Source organism: Uranotaenia lowii, chromosome 3 (genome assembly GCF_029784155.1).
Source record: "Uranotaenia lowii strain MFRU-FL chromosome 3, ASM2978415v1, whole genome shotgun sequence".
NCBI lineage: Eukaryota > Metazoa > Arthropoda > Insecta > Diptera > Culicidae > Uranotaenia > Uranotaenia lowii.
Window position 1 is genome coordinate 31,578,547 of NC_073693.1, and position 25,268 is coordinate 31,603,814.

General features: G+C 35.6%; 1 protein-coding gene across 21 annotated transcripts in view; it reads right to left on the reverse strand.

Annotated features, from left to right (window-relative positions):
- Positions 1 to 25,268, reverse strand: part of LOC129754341 (potassium channel subfamily T member 2) — a 605,891-nt gene that overhangs the window by 104,950 nt on the left and 475,673 nt on the right. For 20 of the 21 annotated variants that reach the window (XM_055750331.1, XM_055750346.1, XM_055750341.1 and 17 more), the window contains 5 exons: positions 17,183 to 17,361; positions 16,778 to 16,918; positions 10,844 to 10,993; positions 10,262 to 10,461; positions 1,101 to 1,415 (listed from right to left, as the gene is read on the reverse strand). In XM_055750331.1, coding sequence (XP_055606306.1) covers positions 1,101 to 1,415; positions 10,262 to 10,461; positions 10,844 to 10,993; positions 16,778 to 16,918; positions 17,183 to 17,361 — 985 coding nt within the window. The remainder of the gene's footprint in view (positions 1 to 1,100; positions 1,416 to 10,261; positions 10,462 to 10,843; positions 10,994 to 16,777; positions 16,919 to 17,182; positions 17,362 to 25,268) is intronic. The other variant, XM_055750344.1, reaches the window with a different exon arrangement.

Below are 25,268 nucleotides of genomic sequence, written 5' to 3' on the forward strand. Positions count from 1 at the left end.
AATTTTGACAATTTTGACAATTTTGACAATTTTGACAATTTTGACAATTTTGACAATTTTGACAATTTTGACAATTTTGACAATTTTGACAATTTTGACAATTTTGACAATTTTGACAATTTTGACAGTTTTGACCATTTGGACAAATTTTTTTAGCTTTTTTCAAATAAAAATAAATGCTTTGAGTTTGAAGATTGAAATAGACTGGTAAGTGGGCAAAAATTAAAACATTTAGGAGCTTGTATCTCGTAATTCAGGGCATGTCATCAATGTTCAATCCATTTAGGAAAAAGATTATCAGCTCGAAATAAATGCCAACAAGCCGGCATTTTGTTCGGATCGTAATAAATTAACGGAATTCTAGTGCTAGACTATCTACTTGAATTTCTAAACCAACCCTTTTGCTACAGGTATTATCGTGCTCCAAACGCTCTACAAACTACTAAGTACTGGTACTTGTCTCATGCAGAAACTCGACTACCGGGATTCCGGATACGTTTCCAATTGATGTGAAACCGTGTTAAAATTTGTATTCCATTCTCTTTTGCCCCGGAATCGTCAACACTACTAGCTACATACGTAATCGAATGTGTGTAACAGGAGACTAAATTGGAAAAATGGTGAATGGGGGAAAAGGGTCAAGTGTTCGTCTACGTGAGATTTAGTTGAATTAAGAAACCCAATTGGCAAAGCTTTTGTGCTCGCTTGTTCAGACAGCTTAAGTTCCAGGACCGGGGTGTTTGGGCTGCATGGTTGTGTTGGACAGTGTCAAGTGCACCGGATTCTAGGTTAGTTTTGCCAATCTAATACTTAAATAAGAGAGGGTCGCAAACGGTTGGATTATGAACTCGGTTATAAGTAAGAGAGAAAAGGGTTGAGAAAACGGAGAAGGGCTGTAGTAAGGAATCTGAGCAATCGGAAGCGAACTTATTCTCTGAGGCAGGCAATCAACAATAGAGAAAAAGAGAAAGAGAGAAGGTCAGGGGTCAAACAACTCTGGTTGAAGAGGAGAAGAGAGAATTTAATGAAAAAAAATGATTGAGAACCCGATGTCATGCTGCACTGTGGTTCTTCTGCTGAAGACTGGGGATCACACTCACGCAAGGCCAGTGTCGTGACGTCACTGTCCAGGGATACGCCCGGCTGAAGAAGTAGTAGTGGTGATGATGGAGGTTGTGAAGATGGTGAAGGTGGTGTTTGCTGCAGTTGTGGTGGTGGGAATGATGAGAATTGTGGTGGATTGTTGTAGTTGCTAGTGCATCGCGGAGACCCGGGACTGTCAGAGTTGACCGAGTTCAGACTCGGACTATGAGGCACGCGGACACAGACCGAAGGCACTGGGGCCATCTGCGGATTGCTACTAGCCGTCGTCGTCGTACAATCGATGGTGTTGTTGTTGTTGTTGTTTGCAATAACTGATGGGACAGAGAAGGAATGGGACCTGGTTATTTCGGAGAAATATTTGAATATTATGTTCAAAAAGTTTTAGTTCATATTGATACAAACAATTCATCTAAATCATTAATTTATGTGGAATATAAGTAGTCAAGTACTTTTGCTAACCAGATAGTTGAAGGGCATGTACATGACGAATACTATTTCCTCGGTAGTCTTCTTTACAGGTTTTGAAGAGAGCTTCTGAACTCACTTCTTGGGAGATGACTATTTTGCAACCTTGCATATGTAAGCAACATTTTTCTTGAGTTGGAGGAGGGATCAGGCCTCGAATCTCTGCAAGGAGAGGTTTGCGTGTGACACTCCGAGTCTTTATGATGAGAAGCCGGATCTCGAGTCGTAAGAGAAGAGATCCAACCTTGAGCTATCAAGAGGAGGGGTGTGCGTGTCAACCTCGAGTCGTTACGAAGAGAGGTCAGATCTCAAGCCGTTAGTGGAGAGATCAGACCTTGAGTCGTGTAACGGATAGGTATGTGTATCACTGGGAGGAGATTTCGGTACTCGAGTCGATAGAGAAGAGTTCAGGCTTTGAGTCGTGATGAGGAGAGCTATTGCTGAAAGTGGTCTCGTCTAGGGGTTTATCTTGGAGCACATTATCGCGAGATGACTTCCCTCAGTTACAGGATAGCTTAACGACAGTTTGAGGGAGGGACTGAGGTCGGCAACCTCAGGTGGAGTTTTTAGAAGAGACGAGAAGTTGTACACGATGTACATCATGAGTCTGCCCAGTGTACCCATGAATCTAGATTAGTAAACAGGAAAGACGCGGTGGATTTCCGGGCCTTGGAATACAATCCGTAAATAAGGATTTACTACCTGGGTAACCTACTGAAAAAGGGATACAACGGGATCTTCTTCTTTAGTTGTTTCGCATTCCCAGGTGGTTCCTGGATTGGTTTGGTACCTCTTTTTCTGGGGTTTTTCATCGGGTGCGAATGATTTATCCTTTTGGTTTAGTGCCATGATGGATAAAACGGTCGAGAAACTTACGAGTAGGAGCAGGAACTTCAAGGCGTGAGCCACAGTCATCTCACAAATTTCAGAGTTCAATTACAACTGGAAGCCCTGGTAAGGGTGAACGTTGACCTGGATAATATTGATGACAGTTGGGACCTGAATGGATTATCATCAGTTGACCACTGAAATAGAAGCGAATCAATCATAGAAGTCACTTCCTGCAGTCCGGGCTGGACGGATGACTGGAGGGTGAGCGAGTCCTCCACAGACAGCGACCACTTTGTGATTCGTTATCGTATGGGCGCAACTACGTGGCGGCTAGAAAGGAGATGACAACAGGCTTACACCTCTAGGAGACAGCACAGTTCGACCATAGTGTCTTTGCCGAAGTGTTGAAGTGAGAGTGGAACCTATAAAACATGTACCCGGAAAATATGATACGGAGGGCCAAGCGCAAAAGCGTTCGACAACTCCTATACTGGTAGGCAGCTGAAATTGCTCAGCTACGTACTTACTATCTCCGGGCTAGGAAACGTAAGCAAAGAGCGTGGAGCCGGTTAGTGAGGGATGAACGTAGGTCGTCCCACACTAGAGCAAGGTCTGCCTCTGCAGTACGATCATGGCAAGTTAAAAGAAAAGCTTCAGGAAACTCTGTCAAGATGCCAACGCCAGCCCCTGGGGCGATACCTACAGGAATTTTTTTAGTTGGTAACCACAGGTGGTAAATCCCGGTTTACGGATTGTATCCCAAGGAACGGCGAGCCCCGTGTCCCCCAGTTTGCGACTCTGGGTCCATGGGTACAATGAGAAGACTCGTGATATACTCTATGTATATCTTCTAATCCCTAATCTCCACCTGGGGCCGAAAACATAGTTCCCACTTCAAATTTTTTAACAGAATGTCTTTCAATAGTGAGAGGTCTATTCGCGCTAGTGCGCTCTAAGGCAATACGCATAAACGAGATCACTTTCAGCAATACCTCCCATCATTATGACTCGAAGTCTGAACTCTCCTTTAACAACTTGAGAACCGAAATCTCCTCGTAATGAATCGAGATTCCCACATAAACCTCTCTCCCCTTCACGACTCGAGGCTTGATCTATCCTCTAACGACTCGATATCCAACCTCTCCTCAACACGACTCAAGATCCGATCTCTCCTCTAACGGCTCGTGTTCTGGCCTCTCCTTGTAATGATTTTAGGAAAACACTTATATCCGTTCTCTTGTTGATCAAAGGTGTGATCTCTCCTCTTGTGGCTCGAGATCCGACCTCTTATCGTAAAGTCTCGGGGTTGACCACACAAACCTCTCCTCCTGAAGACTCGAGGCCTGACCTCTCCTCTAACGACTCGAAGCATAACCTTTTATCTCCAGGATTTGAGGTTTACAAGCTTTATGCCCTTCGTGTGCCGATCGAGAGCAGCTTATCCTAGACGCGTACCTGTCACAGCACACGAGCGGGACTAGACGCAACTACTCGGATGATTCCCGACAAAGATGTCATCCTACACCGACTCGAATGGCTCACCCGGCGTCGAGAGCCACTCTACCCGTGATTATTCCTTGATCGTGGAGTAACCCTTTCCACTGCGAAAAAGGTAAAGGCTTATCCCCGCAGCTTCGATCGATGGAAACCGCACTATTCAGATACTTCCCGAAGGTGGAACATCCTACGTACGAACCCGACGTACCCACGGCATCCGCAATCCTAGGATTTATGGCCCGCAGCTTTTTCTGCCCGTCGTGTGCCAGATCGAGGGCAGCTTGTCCTAGACTCGCGCCTGCCACGGCACACATTCGAGAACGCTACGACTCGGATGTTTCCGGACAGTGACGACATCCTACACCGACTCGAGAGGATCGTCCGTCATCGAGAACCTCTCTACCCGAGGGTATCATCCGACAGTGGTTTACTCCCTTCCTACGATGTACGCTACGAAGACCGTCTTGTCTTATCCCCGCAGTTTCCCCCGATGGAAGCGGCACTACTCCGATATTCCCCGGCTGTGGTGTATCCTACCTACAGGGTTTCACAGTTAAGACGTGGAGTAGAGGTGACAACCTGATATGTTCCGATCGTAACTGAACTGTTGAAGAGGCTAGTGCTCCTGCCAAAGTGACCCATCAGCATATCGTTCAATAGGCCTTCTAGCCGCAGATGGTAAAGTGGCAATGACTGGCCTCTCTCTTATTATGTCTAACACCTCAGCCTGTGCAGTGGCTGATAAATCTCTGGGTGATCTGTGGGTACCAAACTGTATAATCTTCTACGAGAACAAGTACAAGCACAATGTTCGATGGATCCAAAACATGGTGAGGTAGATTTCCACATGACAAAGTTCCTAACTGGCCACTGATGCTTCACTTGCCACTCTGCTCAACCTGCAGTGGCACAGTCGAACCGTCTGAACACGTATTGACCATCTGCACAAGGTTCGGAGGGTTCACGACACACGACAACAGCGTGCAGAGGATATGCTAGGATGCCAATAACTGGCACATGGTCAACGATGGGCTCATTCGGATCATGACTCCCCTGCAGAGAACAACTACCAGTCCACGACCGATGTAGGATGACTCCTTCGTCAGGGTGCATCTGAGTCGAGTGAGTAGCGCTCTCTGCGGAAGAAATTGCAGAGATCAGACTACACCTTCTCCGCAGTCATGTCGTGGAATGCTCTCGGGTAATGTGGCTCTACGTTACCGTTGGGTGAGCCACTCGGGTCGGGGTAGGATAAATGCATCCGTGTACCGTATAATGTGGCAGGCTATCGATCGGCAGATGACGAGCAAGAAAGCCTAGGTTCACAAGCCCAAAAATGTGGAGGAAGACTGGACCACAATCAAAGTAGATTACCCTTCCGGCAGAGGGTTTTCGTGACGTGTGCGCCTTTGCCTATCAGTGAACTAAAGCAAAATCTACTTTCTGCGTATGGGTATCTGTTAGGAACTTAGCGTGCATTGAAACGGAGACGATAACGCAGTCGAAATCGTAGGTAGAAGTGTATTCACGTCGCGGAATTCTCTCGGGTGTGACTTCACGTTGTCGGCGGGTGCAAGTTTCGGACGAATCTTGAGGCGCGACTCATAAGAGGCAGATCGGTATCACTCATAAAAGAGGAATTCACAAACTCCTGTCAGTCGAAAATAGCTCTCTCTCGCGCTTCTTCCATTACTCATTCAGAGGATCTCTGCGCTCCTCTCAAAGAGGCCTCTCTGGGAACTGGGACGGCTCACTTTAGGTGTGACGATTTAGAGTTGCGTTTCAGGTAGGAATTCGCTTGCTAATTAGCTCACAGATGTCTAGCTGTTGGGATGGCTGTGCGACGATACAAGTGGAAACTAATTTTAGGCTATTTTATAACGGGCCAGCCAGATGGCCATTTTCTTTACAAGCGTTCTCCTTGGGAAGTACTCCCGTAGAGCGCTCATTTCTCTTTTCAGAGCACAGTGAGAGGCAAAAAGAACGATCTAGGAGCATTCCATTTCCTAGAGATGGCAGATGGTAACTATCCTCATTCTTTCTTGACGCTTGAAGAGTGGGAGCAGATTTTAGCTCCGTGGGCATTTGCTTTCATATATATTCGAAGCCTGCGGGTGACTCACTCGAGTCGGGATCGCATAATGTCTTCGTCGGGAAACATGCGAGTAGTTCCGTAAAGTCCCAGAAATGTTCTGTAACAGGCGCGCGTCCAGGATAAGCTGCTTTCGATCGGCACACGACGAGCAAAGAAGAGGGCCATGGCCTTCAGCCAACACAAGCATAGATCAGCCGTTAGAAGAGAGGTCGGTCTCGAAAAGTGGACTTTGGAGATGACTCTTGCGGAGCACACGAATGCAGTAGAAGAAGAGTGGGACTTATGTTACGAGTAAAGGCCTGACCTCAAGGCGTTGGAGGAGAAGTTTAAGTCTTGAATCGTGACAAGAAGCGGGATAGTACGCTGGGGGTGGCTTGAAATTGAGGCCTCCGCAAGAAGTACTGGGGAACAAAATGCAGGTGTACGCAGTTAAGAAGTAGGTGACATTACAAGTCCATTGCCTAGCGTTGTGTTACCTAGAGGACGAAATGTGCGATATCTCTCAGGGGGAACCCAGATGGCAAAGTCCTTAAACTTGGTATCGTAGCTTGGTGCGTCCGATCCTACAAATGAAACTGTAGAGAAAAAACTTGACTTTTTTTGAAAAAAGGTATTTCACAAAACGGGGCCTCGGATAAGAGGTTCGATCCCAGATAAGTTAGTTAAGCCGGTGTAAGCCAACTACTCGGGTCAGACACGGGCAGAGAATCAGACCTTGAAGCATCACGACGAGATGAGGGACTTTGAGTCGTTGAGAGGTCGTAGAGTCACATCACAAATCGAGGACCATTTGTTCCAGATAGACGGTGAACGTTGACTAGAGAGTAGAACGTAGACGTATGTAGGTATATCAGAGTAGAATATCACATGCGCTAAAGTGCTATCATTGTCCCTCTTATAGAGATCATAGGTTTGCGCTATTGAAGTCATAAGAAATCTGCAGTAGCTCTGCAGTTTACATAGACTTACAAAACTTACGAGCAAGGTTGCCAAAAAAAAAAAAAATCTGGGTTTTTGAAAAAAAAACTAATTTTCTGTGTTTTTACCCAAAAATTCTGTGATGGTTTTCTGTGATGCTATAGCTTTTAATTTTATTGAAAATTGATAATAAATCGGGTCTTTTCTACATTTCAGTTGAGTAAATCAAATTAAATTACAAATCTTATCATATTTCTTTAATTCAAAGAAAAAAAATCTTAATTTTCGATTGGTCAAAAAAAAATCAAATTTTGGAAATCCATTTCAAATAAATTCTGTGAAATCTCTGAATTTTTCAAAATTCTGAGTTCTGTGACACAGATTCTGTGATGAAAATTTGCTCAAAATTCTGTGAAATTACAGATGTTTCTATGATTTCGACAACCTTGCTTACGAGTGATGATTAGGCCTATAGGCCCTCGTCTGATCATAAACTAATATAGGCTTAAAGGAAGAGCAACTTTAACGTTGAAAAGAATCCTGCAAAATAAGGTTGCCGGATTGGTCCGTTTTTTCAGGGTTTTCCATGATATTTTATACAAAAATCGACAAAAGTCCGGTCCGGCCTGGTTGCCCGGATTTCATTTAAAAAAGTTTGGATTTAGCCAGAATTTATTCACTTTATTTGCCAAAACAAACAAAAAACCAATTGTGAAGATTTTATTTATGCGTTCAAAACCATCTTTTTGAGCAAGTTAAAAAAAATTATCATGAAAGATTTTTTTAAATCCTAAAATACGATTTAAGAACAGCTGATGTGTTATGATAAAAAAAATTTGTTCAACTTATTTTTCTTGATTTGTGTTGAGTAATTCCTGGATTCTGACCAAATTTGCCCGGATATTGCCCGGATTTTTGGGTGACAATTTATAAATCAACTGCCCAGATTGTGCGATCACAGAAATCTCGATAGCAGAAGTTGAATTACAATTTTTCGAAGGTTGTCATCAACTTGCCATAACCATTATTGAATTTGAAACCGCCAGAGCCAAAGGGTTTACATAAGTGCAAAAATGATTGATTTTGAGTTAATAACGCAAAACAATTTCTCATGTTTAAAACTATATTGGGTGATTTTTTTTTTCAGATGTTTTTAAATTTTATTTAATACCGTAAAAGTATACAGTTGAAATAAAAATACAAATTCTTGAATAATATATGGAAAATGGCTAAACACATCAACTTAAAGCGTGTTTTCTCAGAACTAGCTTTAAAACACTCATACTAAGCTGGATAGATTGCCCGGTTTCGTCCGGGTTTGCCCGGATATTTAAAACATAATTTGACGAATAATCGGTCCGGCCCCGATGACCTAATTTCATTGAAAAAGCCTGAATTTTGCCCATATTCATTCAATTTATTTGCTAAAACAAACAATAAAAAAACCAATTTTTTTCCGGCATTGGATTTCTTAATGTTCGAATCAAAATCCGGGCAAAATCCGAGCAAATCCGGCCAAAATCCAGGTATTTCTCATAAAACATCAAGAGAAAATGTGAAAGATAGACACACAAAAACCATTTTTATCGAGGCACCCTAGCCATCGCTCAAATATAATATCTAATACCTTATACCTAATTTCAAGTGATCGATAGTTTGTTTTGATGAATTCAAAATAGTTCGAAAAATTTGTTTTTGATGCCGAATCATCAAAACTAAATTTGAATTTTTACAAAACTAGCGTTAATCAGCAGAACGTTCTGAAACTTTGAGCATTGTCGAGTGCCTTTTTAAGCTTTAAACTGATGTTCATTATGTCAAAATTGATCAAGTTCCCAGTGAGATATAGAGCAATTATTTAAAAAAAATGACATCTTTTTCTAAGGAGTAAAGGGTAAACTAGTCCCTTGTTAAGTTTTGAAGAATTTTTTAGCTTGTTTTATGGAATTTGAATGACTTCAAATTTAATGTTGCTGGGACATATAAAGAAAGAAGCTTATTACTGGGCAAAAGAGGTCAAATTACACTCCACTAAGATGGCTCCGGTAAAATCCCACAGCAGATTTGGATTTCCGAGAAATTTCACGTAACATGTATACTTTTCCAGGATATCAAACCGGCAAGTTCTATTTTTTTCAAATTTTGGGTTAAAATTTGGAGAGCATTTGAACAAGAAGTTCTCTTCACGAAGTCACTTTTTTCGAATACTGGAACTTTTGGATCTTGTTGACCAAGCCTGTATGAGTACAATCGACAAAAAAAAACAAACGAATTCGATTGAAATGACTTAAATACAGCATGTGCTTAGCTTTGCAACGATTGGCAAATCACTCTGTTTTGGAAAGCACTGAAAGCCTTTTTCCTTTTTATAATTTTTAAAACAGTATATCTCTAAAATCCATAAATAATTCAAATCTTTCAATCGGATTAAAACTTATAGGAAAGTCAACAACTTAAAGTTTAATTTAGCATTTTTCCTATTTAAGGAACAAAACACCAGTGGATAATCTATCGGATTTGCACTTCGAATTTCATTTGCATTCTCCACATGTTTGGCTTGGCTTAGCTTTGTGTTGATAATTCGCCATTTTTCACCACTGACAAAACAGATTATCCGATTTCCGGTTGAATTAATTTTTTTTTTCAAATCGAAACGCTCACTAATGAGACACAATTATTGTGCATTTGAGTGCTGTATGTCATAAAATAATAATCGAACGAATATGTTGACTAATGCCATGGCTTCGAAATAGAAACAATCAATAATCTGCCGGATGAGCAGTTTGTTTCGCAAAACAATATCGATAGTGATCACAAGCAATGACTTGAAACATTTCCCTCGAGAGAGATTTCCCGGCAAACAAAAAGGGCTACAAAATGACAAACGAGATAAAAAAAAACCCTAAAGATGATGATTCCAATCCTATTGATAGATGTTGTTGTCGTTTCGGGCTCAGAATGCGAGACAGATTTCAACATTTCGGAAAACTAGTCATCCACAAGAAAATTGCTCATCAAACCTTGGGGGGGGTTGAAGGAAGGCGAGATCTTTAGTTTCGGCTAAAATTTGGAATCTGAGAGAACAAGTGATGTTTGCCTTTTGGTGAGTGTGTGTGTCTTTGTGTTGGGGGTGTAGGAAGTTGGGGAGACCAGGGGGAGTTCAACTCGGTGAAACTTTGATAGGAAGGTATACTTAGGTATGCTTGAGTAACTGCAGAAATCTTCTCTCTAAACACTGTCGAGCAGAAAACGTCAAGCCGATGATGATGATGATGATTCAGGTTTTCGGGAACTTTATCCTCGAGAAAATGGGTCGTCTAGTAGAAGAAAAACACAATCCGGAAAACTTACCCTCTTTGACAGGTTGGTCGGGACTTTGGTTTTGGTTCTGGTTCACTACGAAGGCAGAATTTTCCTCCTTGGTAATGCTCATGTAGTAACAGGTATCGTCCTTCTTCATGATATGTCGGGGGCCCGGGTTCAGCAGAATGGTGTCTTCGTAGAACTCGGGCAGCTCGGCCGGTCGAACACCAACTAAGGCAACGCCGTATCTGAAAAGTGGAGTTAAAACATGATACCACATCAGTTATCGTTTAATTTATCAATGCGAACTTCTGCTAGACTACACGCTTGAAGAAAGTTCCCTCCTCGAAGAAGAAATCTGAAAACAAAATCACCCACAGCCTCACAATAAATCTCCGGGTGGCTCCATAGAGTAATAATTCAACGTTCATCTCCAAGGCTAGAAGAAAGTTGATTGCTCCTTTGAAATTGTTTCCCGAAAATCCTCAAAGGAAATCTCCTTCAGCTGGGAGCACAAATTATACTATTTATCTTCGAGACAAGAGATGATATCGGCTGCTCTCTGGAGCCACCTTCAATTGAGTCCAATCATTCAGCCAACCAACTCACATCCTGGGGGTCTGTACTTACTTCCGGTGCGAGTGGAAACTGGCATAGGTGAAGCTCTTTCCTTCGTACTCGCCGAAAAATCGACTGTCGCCGAGCACGATGTGGTAGATTTCATTTCCGGAACATTTCCCGTACAGCCGGTGCCACTCTTCGGCCGATTGTTGACCTTCCCTGCAAAGCGAAACGAGAAGCAGGAAAAAAAATGGTGAAAAAAATTCGTCACAACAGACGTGATTCGTCCAGTAGCGAGGCCCAAACAATAAATGGAGGTCTGCATAAATCATGAATTTTGGAGTGGAAAATGTGTTCAGGGTCAGCGAGCGTTTTTTTTAGCGCGAAAAGTAGAGCGGAAATTGCAAATCGACCCAAACGAATACGGGGCAGACTTTGATCGATCATTTTGGAGCCTGGAGGACATGCGGCATCTGCTTGTTTCGAATGCTAATTATGACAATTTGCCAGCTTTGTTGAAAGTAGGGAAGCAGTTTGAAAATCTTAATTAAAATTCATTTAAAAGTTGTTTAAGATGACATTAAGGTCATTTTCAAGTTCTTTAAAGTCGTTTTTAGTCATTACTGAATCATTAAAACTCTTGCTTGCTACCATCATAATAACTTGCTCGTATTTTCGAATCAAGTTTTGGCTTTCGAGTAATGTTCAAGAAATTTCTTTGGTCAGTTTTTGATTGCTTGGTATCATCCAATCAATCTGGATAATTTTGGGCTTGTGTTCAGGTTTGAAAACTATTTTTGTGTAACTTTTGGGTCAGTTTAAAAATTTGAGTATTTTTGTGTTTATCATGGTTATTAATTTGATTAGTTTAATAGCAATTAAGCAAACTTGTTTAAGAGTGATTTTTGAGTTATTTCAGTGATATTTTAAGGCAATTTTTGGATCAATTGAATTATTTTATACAAATTTTTTGATAAGTTTTGCGTAACGTGTGAAGTCATTTGTATTTAATTTTTTGAACAATTTTTAGTTATTTTGAGCTGAAGTTTGGTCGTTTTGGAATGTCATTTTTTCGACATTTTTTTTTTAATTATTGAATCTCAAAGTAAACTGTTGGGTAGCTTTAAGGATAAATCTAAGAAGAAGGAGTGAGGAAATATTGTTTGAATTTATTTTGTGCGTTCTGAGTAAATAATGGAAAACTTTTAAATAAATTTTAGACAATTGATGACAATTTACTGTTATACTTCAGTATTTTCTTTAAAGTTTTGTTGGATATTTTTTGCTTGTTTTAAGGTTAATTTTTAGACATTATTGTGCCTATTTTGCAAAATGTTAAATCACTCCAAGGCATTGTTCTTACATTTTTTATTATTCGGGTCATTCTTGAATTTTTTTTCAAGTTTTGTGTATATCGAATTTTAGAAAATACAATTTGAGTCATTTTTTAAATTTTTAAAAGTTATTTTTGGATTCGTGTATAAGTCGTTTATTAATAATCTTGTATCGTTTTGAATTAATTTGGAAATATTTGAGTCGATATAAAAATTGTCACTTTTGAGTAATTTTTGAGCCTTTTTTTGAGTCATTTTGAGTCATTTTGAGTCATTTGAACTTATTTTGATTTATTACTGAATTAGTCAATTATGATTCAAATTCGAGTCACTTTTGTCATTTTTGCATTTCTCATTTAGTGTTGTTATTTTTTAGGAATTTTTGAGAAAATTCAAAAAACTCATTTTTAAGTAATTGAATTTTGTCATTTTCAGTCGTTCTAAACATTTTGATTCATTTTTGAGTCATTATTGTCATTTTTGACCATATCTGAGTGACCTTTGAGATATTTTAGAGCAATATTTGAAACATTTCTTAGTCATTTGAAGTCATTTTTGAATCATTTTTGTCATTTCTGTCATTTTTGAGTCATTTTGAGTGATATTTAAGTCATTTTGGAGTCATTTTTGAGTCAATTTAAGTCATTTTGGAGTCATTTTGGATTCATTTTTGAGTCATATTTAAGTATCTTTTGTGTTAATTTTGAGTCATTTCCAGTGATTTTTGAACCATTCTGGCATTTTTGTCATTGTGAGTCTTTTGGAGTCTTTTTCAAGCCATTGTCGAATGATATTTTAGTCATATTTAAGTCTTTTTTGATTTTTTTTGTCATTTTGAGTCATTTTTAAGTTAATTTCTAGATATTTCCCAGCAAACATTTTTGCAGGTATATTTCTCAACAACTTTGTTATACGTTTCATATACATTATAGAATGATCGTATGAAACACGAAAAAACAGCATTTACCTACCAAAGTGGAGGCAATATACATAAAAATTATCAACTTCTGGCTAAAGCGATAAGAGTATTCGATTTCGACATCATATTCATACATACTGAAAGAATGCAAGAGAGCACAAGTTTTTTCTCTCAACGCATGCGAACTGTTGTCAGCAACAATATTTGCTACCTCTTTCGTTGGGCAATTCTTGCAAATACACCATCTGATTTTTAGCAATCTGGTTGCACTGCTGGTCGCAAAGAGAACAACAAAGCTGTTCTCTCTTTTAACCCACGCGGGAGAAAAAAAGGAACGAAATCGTCTTCAAAATCTGCAAACATGGCGGACTTTTTATCATATCCGATTTAAACTATTTTATACGATTTCGAGTAACGATTTTTACAACATTTTACTTACGTTAGTTGGAATTACGATTCGCAGTAACGTTTTTAATGACTTGAGTTATCATTTCTAATGCGATTTCATGTTTGCCGGGTTTTGATTCAATTTTAAGTCAATTTTGATTCGAATTTGAGTCATCTTGAGACATAAAAGTAATTTTTGCATTTATGAGATATTTTTATAATTTTTGAGTTATTTTTGAGAAATTTTAGAGAAAATATTCAGTCTTTTAAAAGTCGTTTTAAAGTCACTTTTAAGTAATTTTTGCTATTTTTAATTTTGTTACTTTCAGTTTTTTTTTTATTTAAGATATTTTCTTATCATTTTGATTCATTTTTGAGACATTTTAATCATTTTTGAGTTATATATGAGTTATCTTTGAAGTAATTTTGAGTGGTTCATAACTAATTTTGAGTGAATTTTGAGTCATTTTTGAGCAATTTTTAATAAGATTTGAGCAACTTTTGAGTAATTTTTCAGCCTTATTTTGTAATTTAGGTCATTTTGAAGTCATTGTTAAGTTATTTTTGAGTCATTTTTTAGTCAAATTCTAGTCATTTTTTAGTCGTTTTTGAGTCATTTTTGGGTGACTTTTGAGTCATTTTTTAATTAATTTTGAGATATTTTTGAGTCATTTTTGAATGATTTTTTAAAAATATTTTGTAATTTTCCAGTCAATTTTGTGTAGTTTTTGAGTAATTTTTGAATCATTTTTGAGATTTTTTGGAAGCATTTTTGAGTCATTTTCATGTCATTTTCAAGTCAGTTTGGAGTCATTTTTGAGTAATTTTTGAGTAATTTTCAAGTAATTTTTGAGAAATTTCTGAGTAGTTTTTGAGTAATTTTTTTGTAGCTTTTGAGTCACTTTTGAGTCAATTTTGAGTCATTGTTGAGTTATTTTTGAATCATTTTTAAATCATTTTTCAATCATTTTTCAATCATTTTTGTGTCATTTTTGAGTCAATTTCGTGTAGTTTTCGAGTCATTTTTGAATAATTTTTAAGTTTATTTCAAGTCACTTTGGAGTCATTTCTGAGTCCTTTTTGATTCAATTTTGAGTCATTTTTGAGTTATTTCAAAATCATTTTTAATTTAATGTTGAGTCATTTGAAGTAATTTTTGAGTCATTTTTGAGTAATTTTAAAGTAGTTTTTGAGTTATTTTTAAGTAGTGTTTTTGTAACTTTTGAGTCATTTTTGAGTAGTTTTTTAGTCATTTTTGGATCATTTTCGAGTCATTTTTGAGTCATTTTTGAGTCATCTTTGGGTCATTTTTGAGTGATTTTTGAGTCATTTTTGAGTCATTTTTAAGTCATTTCTGAGTTATTTTTGATTCATTTTTGAGTCATTTTTAAGCAGTTTTTGAGACATTCTTGAGTAATTTTTGAGTAAATGTTGAGTCATATTTTTGTCACTTTTAAGTCATTTTAGAGCCATTCATGGATCATTTTTGAGTCATTTTTGAATCATTTTTTAGTGATTTTGAAGTCATTTTTGAATCAATTTTGAATCATTTTTCGGTAATTTCTGAGTCATATTTGAATCATTTTTGAATCATTTTAAGTCATTTTTGAGTAATTTTTGAGTGATTTTTAAGTCACTTTTGAGTCAAATTTTAGTCATTTTTTAGTTTTTTTCGAATCATTTTTGAAACATTTTTGAATTATTTCAAAATCATTTAAAAGTCATTTTTAAGTCAGTTTTGAGTTATTTTTAAGTAATTTTTGAGTTAGTTTTTGAGTATTTTTTAAGTTATTTTTGAGAAGTTTTAGAGTCATTTTTTTGTAACTTTTGAGTCATTCTTGAGTAATTTTTGAGTCATTATTGAGTAATTTTTGAGTCATCTTCGAGTCATTTTTGAGTAATTTTTAAGTCATTTTTGAGTGATTTTTGAGATATTTTTGAGTCATTTTTGAGTCATTTTTGAGTCATTTTTGAGTCATTGTCGAATCCATTTTGAGTATTTTTTGACTCATTTTTGAGACATTTCTGAGTCATTGTTGATTCATTTTTGAGTCATTTTTAAGTTATTTAAGTGATTTTTGAGTCATTTTTGAATCAATTTTGAATCATTTTTTGGTCATTTCTGAGTCATATTTGAATCATTTTTGAATCATTTTAAGTCATTTTTATGTCATTTTTGAGAAATTTTTGAGTCATATTTAAGTCACTTTTGAGTCAGTTTTGTGTCAAATTTAAGTCAATTTTAAGTTTTTTTAGAATCATTTTTGAAACATTTTTGAATTATTTCAAAATCATTTTAAAGTCATTTTTGAGTCATTTTTGTGTCATTTTTGAGTAATTTCTGAGTCATTTTTGATATATGTTGGGAGCATTTTTGAGTCATATTTGAGTTATTTTGGAGTAATTTTTGAGTAATTTTTGTCATTTTAAAGAAATTTTTAAGTCATTTTTGAGTCATTTTTGAGTCAGTTTTGAGTCATTTTGGAGTCATTTCTGCGTCATTTTTGAGTCATTTTTGGGTCATTTTTGAGTAATTTTTGAGTCATTTCCGAGTCATTATTGAGTCATTTTTGAGTCATTTCTGCGTCATTTTTAAATCCTTCTTGAGTCACTATTGAGTCATTTTTGGATCATTTTGGAGTCATTTATGAGTCATAATTGAGTCATTTTTGAGTCATTTTTGATTAAATTTTGAGTCAATTTTAAGTCATGTTTGAGTCGTTTTTAAGTCATTTTTGGGTCATTGTTGAATCGTTTTTGAGTCACTTTTGAGTCGTTTTTGAGTCATTTTGGAGTAATTTTTAAAACATTTTTGAGTCAATTTTGAGTAAATTCTGATTTAATTTTGAGTCATTTTGGACATTTTTGTCATTTTTGTCATTTTTGTCATTTTTGTCATTTTTGTCATTTTTGTCATTTTTGTCATTTTTGTCATTTTTGTCATTTTTGTCATTTTTGTCATTTTTGTCATTTTTGTCATTTTTGTCGTTTTTGTCATTTTTGTCATTTTTGTCATTTTTGTCATTTTTGTAATTTTTGTCATTTTTGTCAATTTTGTCCATTTTGTCAATTTTGCTTTTTTGAGTAATTTTTGTCTTACAAGTAGTTTTTGTCAATTTGGTTGTTTTGGATTTTTGTCACTTTTTTTGTCGTTTTTGTCTTTTGTATGTCATTTTTGTCATGTTGTGTCATTTTTAAGTAATTTTACAGTCATTTTGAGTCGTTTTTGTGAAATTTTTGACTCCAAATATAAATTTTTCTGGTGAAGATCAGCATTTTCCACCTCAAAACTTAAAGCAAGAATAGTGTTCATTTATGAGAAATTGACCGATGAAGAAAAACTCCAATCTACGGCATACTTACTGGCCCCTGGAGGTATGCAGCAGCAGTGTTACCAGCGTACTCGCTCCAGGACACGTACAGTTGTTTGCCAGCAGTGCGTATTTGAACTCATCCTCGCAGACGACGTGCTCGGCAAATTTGACGTGCAGTTTGTTCTCGGGCCTACGTCAAGGATTGAGCAAAAATGGTGGGAGAAAAGAGAGAAAAAAGTTATAGAACGTGGCTTCTGGTCGTTTATTATCCCAAGACAACTGACATATGACATTTCTCATGATTTTTTAGTATTTTGTCAAGATTTTTCGATTGCTACATTTTAAAAAACAGGACAGCTTCAATTTTCGAACGTTAAAGTTCGGATAAATCAAATTTCCTATTTTTAAGGAACAACTTAATCATTCTAGGTAAAATTAACGTTCCCAGTCTCACCTGAAGATCTGCACATACTGGGGGATGTTGGGGGCGAAATCTTTGACCGCCCAGGAACGCAATATCGTGTGCTCGTCGGCGGCCGTCTTGTCGGCGTAATTGCGTGCCGCCAGGATGAAGCAGGCCTCAGCTTCCGCCATCCGGGCCCGGGCCAGATCGCCATCCTTCAGACAGGAACCCTGCACAAAACGAACAAAAAAAAAGGAAAAAAAAACAAGCAATCATGAAAACGTGAGCAGTCTGTCTGAATGAGGGGGATGAAAAATAGCCACGCGCTGCCAGGGTTGTATGAAATATGTGACCTGGGACAGCCAGCAGACGTGTAATTAGATAAACTGCCGGGACCTGTGTCATTCGGGAAAAATGCCAAAAATGTTTTGAACTTTCCATGGAATGTGAGATAAATTAGCTTACATGCGATGGAAGTGGTTCTCTGGAGAACTTACATCTTCGTGTCATTTTTGGAAGGATTTTTTTAAATATTTTTTGATTTATTCAAAAAGAAATATTTGATTATATTTAACATTTAATTGGTATATGAGCAGTTAAGATCAGTTAGAGAATCTACTGATTTGTGTTCTGTGGTAGATATAGTAAGACTTTTGTAAAGTTAGAAAAAATAATTTAAAATAATGACGTTTTTTCTTGAGCTTATATAATTTTGACAAAGCTAAGTAAAAATAAAAATTTTCATAATCCTTTCCTATTGTTCGATTTTTTTATCATCGAATTATTTATTCCACAATTTTTTTTCGGCAAAAAAAAAGTCGATGATAAAAACAGGCGAAAAAAAAATATGACGAAATTGTGACACATCTACATATGACAAAAAATTGGCAATTAAACGACAAAAAAATCGTATAATTTTAACAAATTTGGTGATTAATACAAAAAAAAAAAATTAAAAAACGGACAAATATGACTATAATTTCACAATAAAATTGGAAAAAAAAACTCGACACAACTATGTCACAAAACATGAGATATATGATAGAAATATGACAAAACTTTAACATAAAAAAATGACAAATATTACAAAATTACGACGGTACTGTGACAAACGTGGTAAAATATTAATAAAATTACGACAAAGATTTGACAAGTGTGGTTGAAAATTTACAAAAAAAATATGGCAAATCTTATCTAAATATGACATAATATGGAAAATTTCTTTACACAAAATGACAATAATGTGATAAATGTGATAAAAATCTAACAAATATGATAAAATTATTATGACATACATTTGAAAAAAAAAGACAAAAATCCGACTAAAACTATACAAACATATGACAAATGAGGTTTCTGTCAGATTGTTTGATAATTTTTACCACATTTGTCATAATTGTGTAGATGTTTGCCATAATATTGCAATTTTTGTATGACAATTTTGTAATATTTGTTAAATTAATGTCATAATTTTTACTTATTTTAATCACATTTGCCATATTTGTCCGATTTTTGACATGTTCGTTTTTTTTTCATTTCACAGTCATTTTTTGTCCAATATATGCCCTTATTTTGTTTTACACCATATTAGTCAGACTGTTATCATTTTATAGTCGAATTATTGTCATATTTGTCTGATTTTTGTCATATTGTCACAACTTGGTTTTGGTTGCAACACATTTATCATAATTTTATCATTTTCTATCACATTTGTCATATTTAAGACCTAGTTTTGATGTTTCATGTCATTTTATTTTCAAATGTTTGTCGTAATTTAGTCATTATTTTGTAATAACTTTGTTATATTTTTCAGATTCTCGTCATATTTTTACCATATTTGTTATTTTTTTTTCATTCTCAATTGCCATAAATTCAATCCAAAAGTAATTTTTTTTTAACCCATTACTTGGCATCGTCCTCTGAACAATCGTATAGTTATAGCGGTTTTCAAGTCGTGTTTTCTTTTCAAATCTCAATTCTCTATTGGCAAAAATGGCGAAAAAAAAAATCCTACTTAAAAATATCAGCAACCTTAGCTAACACTGATTAAATGCTAAAGTGGCGTTCACTGATCCAAAAAAATATATATTCATTAGTTGCTTGCTTAGCTGCTAAATTTGTTTTCCTATTTTTGAATCGTTGCTTGGTCCAAAACAAAATTTTAGAATTAAAGAATATTAATACATTTTGGTAATTTTTTTAAACTCTGCAGTTAGATATTAACTAAGTTGAGCACCAAATACAGAGCTATAATTTGCTAAACGAGAACACTTAGTTGTATCATTACTTTCACTAAAAATGTCTTATGACAACATTGGGATCCATCAGAATAATGCATACCATAATCGTTATACCATAGACAAACAGACAAGACACTTCATTTGCATTCTTCGCAAAATAACTACGAAAGAGCTAGGCAACACCGACACCAGATAGCTCTACTTCACGACTTTAAAAATCATAATTTTCATCATGGTAGCCTTTTGCAGTTATCGTTTATATTTATCTTTTCCTGACAACCAGAGAAAACTTTACACACACACAAAACCCTTTAAGGAAGGGAACGGTTTGAGAGCTTCAACAAGATTTGAAAATTGTCTTAAAGTCTTAGATGTAATTTAATTTAAAACACGATCCTATAATATTTTTTTTATTTAAGTTGCAATAATTCATTAGGAAAACAAAAAAAGGAAATGCTCTGCAAAGCCTGAACGAGGAAAAGGCTCACAAGCTTGAAGTGGATGATAACTGAAAGCTTTTTTTGGAGCCTACCAAGGCGCTGTTCATACCCAAAAAGAATATCAAAGGTTATTAGTGTTTAAAAAAATAAAAAAAAATAAAAATTACAGCAAAACTTACATGCTATTGATCACTGGCCTTAAACTTGATAATGAAATCGCTTCAAACTACCATAGAAATGCTTTATTGAAATATTCTGACTAAGAAAATCTCTAATTAGATTTGTTCAGCAATCAACCAGTTTAGAAAAAATATCTAAACTTAGCTGAATTAAGCCTTGAAAATAGTTTTTTTTAATTCGATGGAAATTGGTGAACAGGAAATTTAAAAATCGAAATAGTCAAAATCTGCTAGAGCCGGCAACATCTGACGAGAAGTGATCCTAATTTTGATAGGCAAGTTGCGCTTAACGCGAAGTACATTTTCGCTGTGTCGACGACCGACTAAGTCTTGTTTTGAGGCCTACGAATTTGTCGAACTTTCTGCATAAAAGCTTAATGCATCTAATGATTGAAGGTTTACTCACAACTCATGAATTTACGAACATGCGCTCCGAATTTTATTGGTTCAATAAACAAGTGGCTATACAGAAAGCCTTCAGTCTGATCCTGAAGGATTTTGTAGGCAAGTTTATTTGCCACATATATAAGTCCTGAAAATTGCTTAACATAAATGAAATAAGTGTTTGTTTACATTTTTTGTAGCATCACAATATCATAGGCAACCTAGATCATTTTATAATTGGCAAAAGTGATTGGAAAGCAATGTCGACACTATGTGGCAGAGTGATTTCTCGCGAAAAATCACTTGATTTTTCTACTAAGTGTCCTGTCTGTTTGTCTGTGGTTATACTAAGTAGTAACCTCGTTGACCAGTTTCTGAAAGGCAACTCTTCCTATTAATTTTTTAGGTAAAGAATTCATTGATGAATTGGTATTTAATAGGAGCAAAATTCACGGAGGTGTTAGATTAAATAACATTTTGATTACTTTGTTCGGTTGTACTCCATTTACCCGAAAACCATTGCCCAGAATGAAAAATCCCCAGAATTCCAATCGCCAGAAAGAACCATTCCCCAGAATTTTTTTCCCCAGACGAACCATTCCCCAGAAAAATTTTCGCCAGAATGTAACATTTCCCAGAAATTTTTTCATTAGAATGAACCATTTACCAGAATTTTTTTCGTCAGAAGAACCATTTCCCAGAAAATTGAAAACATTTATTCCTACTAAAAATTAATAAAAAAAAGGAATTGTTACAAAAAAATGGGGTTTCATAACTAAATTCTTTTTCGGCAAAGCCGCAACCAACGAGGATGAAGGGGCTGAGGCGGCACAAAGCCGCCGAAGCTCCCAAATCCGAGGTGGCCGCCGACCCGCCGTCGGAAGCGGCGGCCCCATTACATTGGTCTAGGTCTGCCGGGGCTTCCTAGGTCTGCGTGAAAGCTAGGGGTGATCCCTTAGCCCCGTCCGCCACGCGACAGCGTGAAGGACAAAACGTCTTTCAAGTTCGAACGCGCAGCGTGAGGAGTCGGATACCAAAAACGGTTTTTTAAAGGACCATGGGAAGCATTGAATCAATTAACGTTCCATAAACCATAAACAAAACACAATATTGGTTCTAAAATAAATTTAAATGGCAAAATTTCAAAGTTGTAGTTTCATTTAAAAAAATCATTTTGAAAAAATGAATTTCGAATCATATGAAATTTACAAGAATTCATTAGAAAAAAAAACAAATAAAAACAAATAAAAATACAAGAGGAAAAAATCTGGGATTTGTGCCATTCAGGGAAATGTTCCATTCTGGGGAAAAAAATTCTGGGAAATGGTCCATTCTGGGAAAAAAAAAATTCTGGTAAATGGTGCATTCTGGGGAATTTCTTTCTGGGAAATGGTTCATTCTGGGGTTTGATTTCGGGTATTTGTCATTCTGGGAAAAATTCATTCTGGGCAATGGTTTTCGGGTAAATGGGATACAGTCACTTTGTTCATTGCTTTAAGTGATCTCGTTTTAACGTTATTGGGTGGTATGAAAAAAACTTAGTAATTGCTTTTGCTAAACTGAATCGAGCAGTCGAGCAGTCGCTTAAAGCAATTGCTTCGGTTGTTTTGAATAAAGTTTTTTTGACAGCTGTTTTCTCAGTCAGGAGCTTTACTTTTAGAACAAGCTAGTTTGCTATGAATAAAGCTCAAATCAGAAGCAATTGCTCGACAAATCTCATAGCAATTGCTTTATTTTCTAAGCATGCTCGGTAGCAGACTTTTCCAATAAAAAAATTCTTCAATAACGTCATGAACTTATCAAATTAGCAATATTTCACTTCAAAACAATTCAAAAAGGTATTTTCAACATTGATAAAGAAAAGTCGAAGTGATAACCCAACTTTTTTCATATTCCTGTCGTTATAAAATCCGTTTAAAATCATTCGTCTAAGATGACAATAAACAAATCAATTAGCAAATATTTCAAATTAAAAAAAATCCGGCTATAGTGGAAGAAGTCCCAATAGGCTCAAAGTAAGAAATAAATTGTAATAATTTAAAACATTATACAGATCTCTCATTTTTATACAATTTTTTATAATCCTAAGATTAAAAAAAAATCAAAATTAAAATGCGCGCCTATTGCCTATTTTTTTATACATCGGATTATCCCGATCCGAATACATGTGGGAGAGCTTATAATAAATATTAAAGTTAGGCCATTTTTTGTTTGACAATATTCGAATATGTATTCATTTATCTTTAAACATCAACATACGAGCACGCATTAACAAAAAATTCCGGTCGTTCTTACACCCACCACCCGCTTCGTCGACTTCAAGGCTGCTTTATCCGTACTTTTCAATTTTCTGATTGTCTTCTTTCATTTTACTTTAGAAAACTTCAGATTCTGCTGGTTGGATAGCTCTATTTTTCGAAGCAAAAGCTATGTTCTAAGACTTTAGTACACATCCGCTAAGCAAATGTTTATTCATACCAAACTAAGCAAATGCTTTGGACTTTTGCTTTGATTGATTTCGAGCTAAGTAAAAGCTACTAAAGCAATTGCTAAACTTTATTCATACCACTAATTGAGATGTGATTTCCAACTAAGACGTTTATCCATTAATATTCCTTAAAATTTAAATTCGTCTTCTTTGCGCAAAGTTTCTCCTTCAATTTGAAATATAGAATGCTTTAAATATTTCTTCTTTCTACAAAAATGAACCACACTTGTTTAAGAATGGATATTCTGATTTCATGGTCAGACAGCCGAGTACTAAATTTGTCAATTGATAGTTGTAACTGTTTGTTAATTGATTTAAGAAATCCCAATGACATATAACGGATGATATCATCAGCATACAGTAGAATTTTACACTAGGTATATCGTTTATTGCGTGTAAAAATTAACTTACACTGATAACAGTACCTCGAGGTAAACCAGAATCCTGGTTGAAAATTGAAGATTTAACAGTTCGTTGAACCACGTGAAATATTCTATTTTTCAAGAAATTTTCTATAACATATAGCATATTTCCATCTATTCCTGTATATTTAAGTTTTTTAATACTTTTTTTTTAATAAGTTTTTTTCTATGCCAAGTTAAATCATTCGCCTTTTCCAAGTCGAAGAAAATGGCCTATGTATGGGATTTATTTAAAAATGAATTTAGAATATCTGTTTTTAGAATAGTTAAACTATCAATCGTTGAACGTTCAATGCGAGAACAAAACTGGTATTAAGAAAGTTTTTTTTTAATTTTCTGTGAGCTACATTAAACGTATTTTAATCATTCTTTCGAAAAGTTTAGACAAGCAATTTTTAGTGAAATAGGTCTATAACTATCTGAAAGAGATCTTTACCTGGTTTCAGTACCTATTGAAGACAAACGTCAAGTATCTGGGAAAACATTTTCATCCCAAATACGAATATAATACCTCATCAAATATGTTTTATACAGAGAAGACAAATTTTTATCATATCAAATTGATTGTTAATTAGATTTTCATCAGGAGAAGAGCTTTTAGTATGATCATATGCTATTTCATATTCTAATGGACTAAATTAGTTGTTATACTGTTTGAAAGGAATTCTTTCCGTTTGGGTTTTAATTCTTTTAAATTTATTTGAATAAGGTGAAGAGGATGATACTGTAGAGAAATGATCTTTTATGTTTTTCCAAAGTTGTTTTCAAACTAGTTTTATGTTTGCCACAACTGCTATTTAATTGTTTCCAAATAGTAAATTGTGGAGTTTCAGGAGTTATAGATGATACCATATCCTTCCAAGACGCTTTGCTATGAAAACGTATGAGGGCTCGAACCTTTGCTATAATAATTTTGTATTTTATATGATTAATTCCAGTGAGTTTCTATTTCAATTCTCTATGGCACTTTTTTCTTTCTTTTATTGCTTTAGAGATCGAATCATTCTATCAAGGAACTAACTTTCGTCCTGAACTGAACTGAACTGAAAGTTTTATGACAACTTTTTTCCATGAAGTAAAGATGGTCCTAAAAAAATCATTTCATCAAAATCATTTATGCTGCAACATTTTAGATAATTATAATGCGCATCTTTTGTTGAAAACGGATTACCAAAATTTGTGTTGTTTTGAAATTATGAGACAATATGTGTTGAACAATGACTTTTGAGTTTCAATAACTCCGGTTTTCACGTCAATCGATCCGGTAGTTTCTGAGTTCTTGACGATCAAATGTAAAAATTCTCTATATGTTGTAAAGAAATGAATCCAACTTAGATGAAATTTCAGGGACTAGAAAGGGAAAATGTAGAATGTTAATACATGGGCCCCGGAGAGGCGCAAGATGTGGGTTCAAGTCTCACCGGGAGACAAGGCGAATTTTTTTCGCATGTTTTTCAACATCAATTTTCCCTTTCTAGTCCCTGAAATTTCATCTAAGTTGGATTCATTTCTTTACAAAAAAAGTTTCGCTGACTGAATGTTTGAGTCAAGACCCATCTTTGGGTCACAGTTTAAAAATTCTCTATATTTTCATGGAGATTTTAACGGTTTTTAGTGAATTTAATTCAACGATTAAACGCATTAGTCAAAAAACATATCTCCAGTTTTCTGATATTGTGAAGATTGTAACACGAACTTTCAAATGCAATTAACGATAAAATTTTCGACCTGCTGCATTTGGGGTTATTGAAGCTCTAAAGGAGTCATTTTTAACACATATTGCCTCATAACTTCAAAAAAAAACAAATTTTAATCATCCGTTTTTAACAAAAGATGCGTATTATAATTATATTGAATGCTGCTGAATAAATGATTTTGATAAAATATAACCATGAAAACATATTATGAAAAAACTGATTTATATAGGACCACCCTAACTTCATGAAAACAAGTTGTCATAAAACTTCCAGTTCAAGAGATAGTT